Source organism: Gavia stellata, chromosome Z, assembly GCF_030936135.1.
Source record: "Gavia stellata isolate bGavSte3 chromosome Z, bGavSte3.hap2, whole genome shotgun sequence".
In the NCBI taxonomy this organism is placed as follows: Eukaryota; Metazoa; Chordata; class Aves; order Gaviiformes; family Gaviidae; genus Gavia; species Gavia stellata.
The window spans coordinates 45,185,903-45,197,078 of record NC_082637.1 but is presented as its reverse complement, the minus strand read 5'-3'; the positions used below and the strand labels follow the sequence as shown (position 1 = coordinate 45,197,078).

The following is an 11,176-nucleotide window of genomic DNA, read 5'->3' as shown; positions in this document are numbered from 1 at the left end:
GTAAAGTCCCCGCGCAGCCGGTGAAGGCCAGCGGCGCATGCGCAGGCTCCGCGCCACCGCCCCGCTCCTCCAGGGCGGGGACGGCGCACGCGCGCTGGAGGAGCGGGGCGGGCAAGCCTACGCCCGGGCAGACAGCTCCCCTTTCTAGTAACTTCCCCGATGCGGGACGTCATCAGCGCGCGCCGCGGCCGCGCCGTGCTGTTTCCGCCCGCCGCTGCGGGAGCGGGTGTCGCGGGCGCTGCGCGGCTGGGACAGCCCGCCTGGAGTCGCTGGAAGCCGCGCGCCCGCAGCCGGCCAGGCCTCGCCTCGCCTCGCCTCTCCTCTCCTCTCCCCTCCCCTCCCCCCCGCCCCCGCCATGTCGGAGAGCGCGGAGGGTCCCGCGGCGGGTCGCAGCCCCCCGGACTCTCCCAGCCGGGGCTCCGCCGCCGCCGAGCCGCGGATCATCAAAGTCACGGTGAAGACTCCCAAAGAGAAAGAGGAGTTCGCCGTGTCTGAAACCAGCAGCATCCGGCAGGTGAGGGGCAGCGGGGCTGGCTGAGGGGGCTGGCGGACGAGGGGGAGCGTTGCGGGGGTCTGGCGGGGGTGAGGAGGCAAGCCGGGGTTAGGGCCCGGGGCCGGCTGGAGCGCGGCCTGGGAGAAGAGCCCGGGCTCGCGGTTTCCGCCTCTAGCGTTGCAGGGCGAGGGCCCTTCCCGGTGACAAAGCAGCTCCTGCTCGCCCGGGCTGCTCTGGGCGCTGTTGGGCGAGTGCTAGGACCGATCCCGGCCCAGGAGAGGACCGCTGCCATCTGAGGCAAGCGAGGATAGAAGAAACCTCCCGCTTCATCTCCTCTTCCCCAGCTTCTCTCCTCCCTGTTGCAATGCTGAGAACCGGCCCGGGAGGTGGATGTAGCTCGCTTTCTAACTGTGAGTTGTCCTGTCGAGCTGACTCAGTCTGCAAGTAGGAGGCTGGCTGGCTAGCTAGCATGACTATAGAAAACGTATGCAATCACCTGCGTCGCACTGCTGTATTGCCGGTGGTTATCTTGATCTACAACTGTCTTTAAAAACAGCGAGTAGGTTATGCAAAGATGTCTTCATTTTAGGGAAGTTGTGTCTTTAGACTGTGTTTGTACAATCTGCAGTACAAAAAAAGCACACCTTCTGCTGTACTTAAATGTGCTACTTATTGATACGGTATTTAGTATGGCAGTATGGTCAGATAACTCTGAATCATGAGGGTCTTTTTGGCATTTTTGTGAAAGTCTGTGCCCCATGGAGCCTTTGGGTGAACAGAAGCAGTGACACCTACTGAATCATTGACACTATTTCCTGCAACTCTTCCATTTTCCTTGGACGTTTTCCATGCAAGTATTGACTAGAACTTCATTTAATTAGATTAGAAAGCTACAAATCGTAGAAAAGGTTTAATCAAAGTGTAAGGTAGAGGCTCTATAAAGCCAGAGTCTCTTGCTTGTGAAGGATGTAGACATTGCTATGCTAAAATACTCCAGAAAGTGAAGTTCCCTGAAGGAGATTCAAAGCTTACTTCATTTTCCATAGAATTTATCTGAAATTGTCACTGAAATGTCTCTGAATGAGGCAACTCAGCTTGACTTCACTTTTTTTGGTACGGCTGGTAACTGCAAATCTCACCAAAACAAGGCTACATGTGTGGGAGTGCCACTGGTGTCTAGATACAGAGCTTGAAATAATTTCCTTGTGGATTAGCTGAAAGACACCATGTGGTTATCAGAAAGGAGGTACAAAAGATGAATTAAAGGCTCCCAAGTATAAAACGTAGTGCCACCACCTTGGCTGGAATGTCAGACTCTTGTTCCACCTAGTTGCTGTGAAGAGACAAAGTGCTGATACTTTTTTCAAGTTATTACCTTTGGGTCTGTTTTAGATTCAGGGTTTTTTATGTCAGCATTTGGCTTATAAGTATCCCAGACAGAAGTTTCATTGAGGTCTTCCCTCCAGCTGTCAGAGAGGTGAGACTACTCTCTTGCCTTCACTGGTCTTTTGGTAGCTGCCGTGTTGTATACTATCAGCTACTCCCTCTGCAAGCTTAATCTAGACATTTCTCCCAAAGGTAAAATGACTGTGTTTGCTTTTTAATGTTGTCCACCGCTTTCCCAGCAATCTCAGTCTGAAAAGGGTGCTTTTCACTTTTCTGTTCTCCATAGATTTGTGAGCAGCATTGCGCTGGTTTTGGCTGGGATATAGTTAATTTTCCTCATAGTAGCTAGTATGGGGCCATGTTTTGGATTTGTGCTGAAAACAGTGCTGATGTACAGGGATGTTTTAGTTACTGCTGAGCAGTGCTTACATAGTCAAGGTCTTTTCTGCTTCTCACACCACCCCATCAGCAAGTAGGCTGGGGGTGCACAAGAAGTTGGGAGGGGACACAGCCGGGACAGCTGACCCCAACTGACCAAAGGGGTATTCCATACCATTCACATCATGCTCAGTATATAAACTAGGGGGAAAGCTGTCTGGGAGACCACAGCTCGGGGACAGGCTGGGCATCGGTCGGAAGGTGGTGAGCAATTGTTTTCATTTGCATCACTTGTCTTTCTTGGGGTTTTGTTGTTGTTATTTTCCTTTTCATTATTATTATTATTATTATTATTATTTTTAAACTGTTCTTATCTCAATCCATGAGCTTTCTCACTTTTACTTTTCCGATTCTCTCCCTCATCCTGCTGGGGCAGGGGGGGAGTGAGCGAGCGGCTATGTGATGCTTAGTTGCCAGCTGGGGTTAAACCACAAGCGTCAATGCAGTTTTTGTAAAAGTCTTTGCAGGTTTTGGGGTTTTTGTTTTGTTTTATTTTTAAAAGAGAGATTCATACACTGCATCTAACCTGAGGATCACATTTGTCCTGAAAAGCAGTCTGCCATTAGTTTGAGTCCTTCAGGAATTATAAACAGATTTACTTAAGATGTGAATTTTGTAATAAATTTGACTTTAACAAGATTGTTTCAAATGTGGGGCTGACAGGTTTTCAAATAAGCAATTATGTTAAAAAACTCGAATAGTTACACAACCTAGCAAGAACACGAATTTTTACTGAAAGCAGCCATGTAAGTTTAGGTAGTTAATAGAACGCATTGCTTAAAATGTCTTTTTTTTCCACAGATATCTTAAACTCTGCATGTTGTCTCTCTTGGAGCTGCTGTTAAAAGATCAGATCTGCAGTTCTATCTTGATTTCTGTGAAGTAAGATTGCCCTTGTAGGCTGACCATTTTCTTGGAGTCCTAGCCAATGTCATAGCTAGCACTAAAAAATGCACTGTCCCTGTAGTGTGACTAGTATTGGCTGTTTCTCTTAAATTGTTAAAATGAGCTGTTCTTAATCATAGGCATCAACAGTGGATGTGATGTTTGTAGAGCCAGCCTTGAAAATAGGTTAAGCTCAAATACAAAACAGGTTGAACATCTGTTTAAATGCATCTGGGATCAGCAGGCGTTTTGTTCTGCTGGCATAGGTGGGCCAGCAATGCCTGCCATATTTGCAGGTTGAAAAGAAACTGAACAACCCTAAGCTCATACAGCAAAATAAAACACATTCAGTTGTGTATTTCTATAGCTAATAGTATGACTTAGTGAGTTGACTTGTTGTTTATTTGCTTACAGTAATTTCAGAATACTGCCAGAACAAAAATCTACGTTTTTAGGTAAATATTTTGGGTCATCAGGGCCAAATTTAGGGCTACACAAAGCATATTTTATGTTGCTCCCTTAATGTAAATCAGGTTTGCAACCGTCCTAAGTCAAGGAAGATTTTTGCCTATGTTGGAAAACTTCAGCCACATAGGATTTGTTATTGCTTATCCTGTGTTGTGCAGCTAGAACAACGAGTATGCAGGTCGGAATGGAAAATAACCTTCAAGTACAAAGCCACCCTGGGAGGTCAGTTGATTGCAAGTGCTACCCATTTGTCTTTTTTTCTGTGGAACCTATCTGGTTGTGCTGAGCACAGTTTGGCTCAGTATGAGGACAGGGACCAAATATTTGCTTTCTTAACGGGGTATGATACTGATCTTGCTCTGTGCAAAGACTTCATGAATACATGGTGGGTAAAGATGCATACCTATAAGCCTGGTGACTTCAGCTGACCCTGACGGTACTGACACTTCTTAGCTCAGTAAAATTACTTTTTAGCTCAGTAAAATTGTCTTTTGTCTCCCTGTCCGCCCCCGCCCCCCCCCAGCTTTGGTTTATTTCCTGAGTCATGGCAATACAATCTTTGCAATTCCTTGCTTAGCAGACTTGATTTAACAATGTGTTTTGGTAAAGTCTGTATGCAAAGAGAAAGTGCATTCATGTTATGGGCAACTTACGTCTTAATGTCTTAGTGAATGACTTGAATTGTTTGACTGATGAGGTGTTGGAACCAGCTACATGGAAAAACAGTTTTACTTTCATCATTTAGACATAAGGGAATTTTAGAATCACAGAATCACTAAGGTTGGAAAAGACCTGTAAGATCATCAAGTCTAACCATCAACTAACACCACCATGCCCATTAAACCATGTCCCACAATGCCTCGTCCAGACGTTCCTTGAACACCTCCAGGGATGGTGACTCCACCACTTCGCTGGGCAGCTTATTCCAGTGTTTCACCACTCTCTCAGTAAAGAAATTTTTCCTAATATCCAGCCTGAACCTCCCCTGGCACAACTTGAGGGCATTTCCTCTTGTCCTGGAAGACAGAGTTAAAGCTTTGCTGAAGCTTCATGGTGTGCTTCTTGTAATGCCCAGTGTTGACATTTGCAGTGTTTGCGAACTTACTGTAAATGGTTCAGAGCTGCTGTCCGCCAATGTGTATGCAGACTGCAAGATACCAAGTCTTGGGTTCTGTGAGCATTACAACTCTGAAACTGAATAACATGCCTTGCTGAATGTTTTTAACTCTTAGGCCACCAAAGAGTGGGTATAACAAATCTGCACTAATGATTTCAGAAGCTGGCATTTCTTGCAGAGAATTATTGTCAATCCTGTGATTATCTGAAAATTTTAGAGTAATGTCCATCTGGAAAAGTTATGAAATTGAGTTTAGTTCTACAGAAGACAAATTTGGTTCTTTTGCATTTTTTCTCCATTTTTATTCAACCTTTTTACGGAATTTCTCTTCAGTGCAGAATACAGTTTTCAGTAATAGCATATTTAACAACTTGTAGTATGTTTTTTAAACTAAGTGAACATATAAATATTTGTTCTTTCTGTATGACGCTAAATTATAGATAAAAACCTGATGGACTGAATTATATGTGTAAATGTATACATTGTGTTGAGACTCCGCTTTTTGTCAAGTGGAGATCTCCAAAGTTGTATTCCCTGATTACAACTTGAGTACAGTTTATGGTTAAAACTTTACATCCATAAATCCAGGGTTTCAGATTTGTGCCTGGTTTTCACAATCCCAAATTGGTCATGTTCTGCTTATAAAGATCACACAGGTGTAAATGTTAAGGGGACCATGGGGTGATTTTGTAGTGGACCATCTTTCCTGATTTGAGTATGCTTTTAATATTTTATGTAATGTTTTATTTCATAAGAACAGTTTAATTTCAATTCTTTTAACTTAATCCAATTCTGTCTGTTTTTTTTCTGTAGTCCAGGAATTACTGAATAGTACAATCAAAAGAGGTTGAAACTATGTAATGGAGTCCGGTTTGTTCTTCTTTTCCAGGATTATAATTTAGCTTTCTGTTGAGACTCAAGGCACTTGAGTACCTGAATTGTTTAGCATTAGGTTTTCCATCATCTGGTGTCTCAGTGCATTGAAACGCATCTGTGTGACTCTTCATGGAGTCCGCCTTGCAATATACTCTGATTATTCATGTTTCTTAAGCTACTTTTTTTCTCATTTTGGAAACTTGATTAAAATTGTTTTAGAGCAATGGTAGATGGCTATTTGGTAGAACAAAAACCTTTAGAAGAAGGTATATTGAGACTTCCCTGACAGTTGGCTTAGTTAGATGTAACTCGAAAGTATCAGTTATCTAACCTTGGTACTTAGTGAGTGTTTTCTGATAAATGTCTGGCATATATAGTAAAATAAGAATACCTATTTAAATAATACTGTGAAGTGTCTTGTGTGCAGATACTTTTCTGCAGAGTAACAGGTTCATTTTGATTTTTTAAACTTTATCCATGTAGAATAGGGCCTGCCTTCCTCCTGTGATTTTCTGTGGATTTGTTTTGCTAGCATCCCTCACCCTCAGTCATGGGTCAAGGGTGTCAGAGAATTTTTCAAGATCGTCCTGCACACTGTTCAAAATTGCCAACAGCAGAGAAAACCCTAATGAATGAACAGCTGTGATAGAGGTGTCATAGTAAGATATTCTATATACTGATTTTAGACCCCAATCAACATCTCAGTCTAGTGACTATAAACCTTGGCTATGTAAGGAGGGTCACTGTCTGGGAGTAAGGTTAGGTCAAAATCTTAACAATTGGGAATACATGGTGACGTGAAGAAAAATGCTTTTGTTTAGACTTCTTGTTGTTGATGGGGTTAACTGTTCACTATCACTGACAGGCTAAAAAGAATGTTAGCCATTATGTGTGTAGTCCACTCATGATTATATTCTGTATCACCTTAAATTTAAAACTTGCTAAAGACAAACTGTTTAAAGATGCTTACCTAAAAGGCCAGATGAGGAGGAGTTCTTCTATCAGCAGTAACTCACATCTCAGTGTTTCCTCACGAAAAATGAGTGTTGCCCAAGCTCCTCCCAGGTAAGCTGAACGATAAAACATCTTTGCTGTCTGATGAAAAAGAAAGTATAGGGTAGATTCTCAAGAAGGAGGTTGAGCAAAGAAGCCTAAAAGGGCTCATGAGGGACTTCAGAGCGCTGGGGAGACTGGTTGAGGGATCGGGAGCACAGGTGGTGTTTTCCTCAATCCCTTCAGAGGCGTGGAAGAAGGCTGAAAGGAACAGGAAAGCCAACCTGGTCAACGCGTGGCTCGGAGGCTGGTGCCGCCGGAGCAATTTTGGTTTTTTTGACCATGGGGTGGTCGACGCAGCCCCGGGCCTGCTGAGTGCAGATGGAGTTCAACTACCCCCAAGGGGGAAAAGGATCCTCGCTTATGAGTTGGTGAGCCTCATCGAGACGGCTTTAAACTAGATTTGAAGGGGGAAGGGGATGAAATCAGGCTACCTAGAGATGAGCCTAGGGGTGATGTGCCGATGTTGGGGGCGAAATCGATAGCCCAGCTCAAGTGCATCTACTCCAATGCACGCAGCATGGGCAGCAAACAGGAGGAGCTGGAAGCCGTTGTGCAGCAGGACAGCTATGACGTGGTCACCATCACAGAAACGTGGTGGGACGACTCGCATGGCTGGAGTGCTGCGATGGAGGGCTATAAGCTCTTCAGGAGGGATAGGCAAGGAAGGAGAGGCGGTGGGGTGGCTCTGTATGTTAGGGAGTGTTTTGACTGTATAGAGCTCAATGACTGTGACGACAGGGTTGAATGCTTATGGGTGAGGATGAGGCGGAATGCCAACAAGGTGGATATCATGGTGGGGGTCTGTTGGAGACCACCCAACCAGGACAAAGAAGCTGATGAAGCGTTCTACAAGTGCCTGGCAGAAGTCTCACAGTTGCAAGCCCTTGTTCTTGTGGGGGACTTCAACTTACCGGATGTCTGCTGGAAGTACAACACAGCTAAGAGGAAACAGTCCCAGAGGTTCCTCGAGTGTGTGGAAGATGATAACTTCCTGACACAGCTGGTAAAGGAGCCTACCAGGGGAGGTGCCCTGCTTGACCTGCTGTTTACAAACAGAGAGGGTCTGGTGGGAGAAGTGAAGGTCGGAGGCCTTCTTGGGCTTAGCGACCATGAAATGATAGAATTCTCAATTCTTGGCCAAGTAAGGAGGGGGGTCAGCAATACCACTACAATGGAATTCCAGAGGGCAGACTTCAGCCTGTTCAGGACACTGGTTGAGAGGGTCCCTTGGGAGACAGTCCTGAAGGGCAGAGGCGCCCAGGAAGGCTGGACGTTCTTCAAGACGGAAATCTTGAAGGCGCAGGAGCAGGCAGTCCCCACGGGCCGTAAGAAGAGCCAGCGGGGAAGATGACCGGCCTGGCTGAACAAGGAGCTTTTGTTGAGACTCAGGGGGAAAAAAGTAGAATTTATCACCTTTGGAAGAAGGGGCAGGCAACTGAAGAAGAGTACAAGGACCTCGTTAGGTCATGCAGAGAGGGAATTAGAAAGGCAAAAGCCCAGCTAGAGCTCAACCTGGCCATGGTCGTGACGGACAACAAAAAATGCTTCTATAAATACATTAACAACAAAAAGAGAGCCAAGGAGAATCTCCATCCTTTACTGGATGCAGGGAGGAACGTCGTCATGAAGGATGAGGAAAAGGCTGAGGTACTTAATACTTTCTTTGCCTCAGTCTTTAACAGCCAGACCAGGTATCCTCAGGGTACCCATCTCCCTGAGCTGGAAGACAAGGATGGAGAGCAAAATAAACTCCCCATGATCCAGGAGGAAGCAGTGCCTGCTGTGCCACCTGGACGCTCACAAGTCTATGGGGCCTGATGGCATCCACCCAAGGGTGCTGAGGGAGCTGGCGGAGGAGCTTGCCAAGCTGCTCTCCATCATTTATCAACAGTCCTGGTTAATGGGGGAAGTCCCGGATGACTGGAGGATTGCCAATGTGACGCCCATCTACAAGAAGGGCCGGAAGGAGGATCCGGGGAACTACAGGCCTGTCAGCCTGACCTCGGTGCCGGGGAAGATTATGGAGAGGTTCATCCTGAGGGCGCTCACAGGGCATGTGCAGGACAACGAAGGGATCAGGCCCAGCCAGCACGGGTTCATGAAAGGCAGGTCCTGCTTGACCAACCTGATCTCCTTCTATGACAGGTGACCCGAGTAGTGGGTGAGGGAAAGGCTGTGGATGTTGTCTGCCTGGACTTCAGCAAAGCCTTCGACACTGTCCCCCGCAGTATTCTCCTGGAGAAGCTGGCAACTCATGGCTTAGACAGGTGCACTCTTTGCTGGTTAAAAAACTGTCTGGATGGCCGAGCCCAGAGAGTTGTGGTGAATGGAGTTAAATCCAGTTGGCGGCCGGTCACAAGCGGAGTCCCCCAGGGCTCAGTTTTGGGATTGGTCTTGTTTAATATCTTTATCGATGATCTGGATGAGGGGATCGAGCGCTCTCTCAGCAAGTTTCCAGATGACACCAAGTTGGGCGGGAGTGCTGATCTGCTGGAGGGTCGGAAGGCTCTGCAGAGGGATCTGGACAGGCTGGATGGATGGGCTGAGGCCAATTGTATGAGGTTCAACAAGGCCAAGTGCTGGGTCCTGCACTTGAGTCACAACAACCCCAGGCAATGCTACAGGCTTGGGGACGAGTGGCTGGAAAGCTGCCCCACAGAAAAGGACCTGGGGGTGTTGATCGACAGCCGGCTGAATATGATCCAGCAGTGTGCCCAGGTGGCCAAGAAGGCCAATGGCATCCTGGCCTGTATCAGAAATAGTGTGGCCAGCAGGAGCAGGGAGGTGATCGTGCCCCTGTACTCGGCTCTGGTGAGGCTGCACCTCGAATACTGTGTTACGTTTTGGGCCCCTCACTACAAGAAGGACATTGAGGTGCTGGAGCGTGTCCAGAGAAGGGTGACGAAGCTGGTGAGGGGTCTGGAGCACAAGTCTTATGAGGATCAGCTGAGGGAGCTGGGGTTGTTCAGCCTGGAGAAGAGGAGGCTGAGGGGAGACCTTATCGCTTTCTAGAACTACCTGAAAGGGGGTTGCAGAGAGGTGGGTGTTGGTCTCTTCTCCGAAGTGACTAGCGACAGGACAAGAGGAAATGTCCTCAAGTTGTGCCAGGGGAGGTTCAGGCTGGATATTAGGAAAAATTTCTTTACTGAGAGAGTGGTGAGACACTGGAATGAACTGCCCAGGGAGGTGGTGGAGTCACCATCCCTGGAGGTGTTCAAGGAACATGTGGATGAGGCATTGTGGGGCATGACTTAATGGGCATGGTGGTGGTTTTTTTTTTGGTTGATGGTTGGACTTGATGATCTTACAGGTCTTTTCCAACCTTAGTGATTGTGTGATTCTATGATTCTGTGAGCTCTACTGCAAGAATCCCATTTTACACATAATCCTTTTGTGCCCTTTTCCAGTCTCAGTGACTCGCTAGAGAACAGATTAGTTCTGTTGCAAGTACACAACTTTCCACCAGTGGGTTGCAAAGTGCTTTTATGGCAAAGGGAATTATTGCTAACCATTTCTCCTAAGTCAAAGCGTGGAGGAGTGGAGTGGCTTGCTGAAGGATGCTTGGAAGGGATGGAACTGGCTAGAACACGAGTCCTGAGCCCTTTCCACTAGGTTGCACTGCTGCAGTTTTTCTTTATGGGCTGCTAGCCTTGTAAGCTCATCAAGAATCTGAATTTGTTTCTTGACATGAGTTTTTTGTGAGTTTGGTTTGGTTGCAGATGTTTGAGGAAACAATTTGATTGTGAAACTAACATGGGTCATTGGGAAGAGCACAGGAAGAGAGTAACTCCATCGAGTCATGAAAGGTAAAATACGCTTATATGGAAGCCTAAGCTTGAGTGCGCTTTCTAGCTATGCTTTATCTGCTGCAAACCATGGGCTGTGGGCCAAAAGTGCTTTCCTGCTTGAAACCACAAATTCTTGCCCCCCTTCCTGTATAGCGTCCAAGAATTGTGCAATGAAACCCTGTTTTCACTGACTCATTTTAATTCACAGTCATAAGATTACCAGGTGTGATTCATCAGGAAAGGAGACCACAGCTATCAGCAGTTGTATTGCCATGAGTGTGTTTGGTTCCTTGCTTCTTGGGTCAAGAAGACCTGTAGCCACTAATTTTATTGTATAAGAGAAAGCTTCAGCTCATCAAAGTTAGCCTGTGTTGAAACTGGTGGGCGTGAGTGTAAGAAAGACTAAAGTCCAGCTAATACACGTAACTGTGTGTGTTACTGGGAATGGCAGTTGAAAGTTTAAATGATCAGGGAGCATATTTTTAAGCAGCAGTGCTGAAGAAGGTAATGTGTTTTGAAAATCTTCCTTTGTAGTAGAACTGTTCGAGGGGCTGCTGGGAATGTCAACTGCAGTTCAGCCCTCTAGATACAAATCTTTGCTTCCATGTCATCCACTACCACGTTCAAAACAGAGTTTGGTGTGGGAAGAGTCAGCAACTTTTGCTTTTT

General features: G+C 46.4%; 1 protein-coding gene across 2 annotated transcripts in view; it reads left to right on the top strand.

Annotated features, from left to right (window-relative positions):
- The first annotated feature begins 355 nt into the window (after window positions 1-355).
- The window catches only part of UBQLN1 (ubiquilin 1), a 32,800-nt gene continuing 21,979 nt past the window's right edge, over window positions 356-11,176 (top strand). For both annotated transcript variants that reach the window (XM_059833294.1, XM_059833293.1), the window contains exon 1: window positions 356-514. In XM_059833294.1, coding sequence (XP_059689277.1) covers window positions 356-514 — 159 coding nt within the window. The remainder of the gene's footprint in view (window positions 515-11,176) is intronic.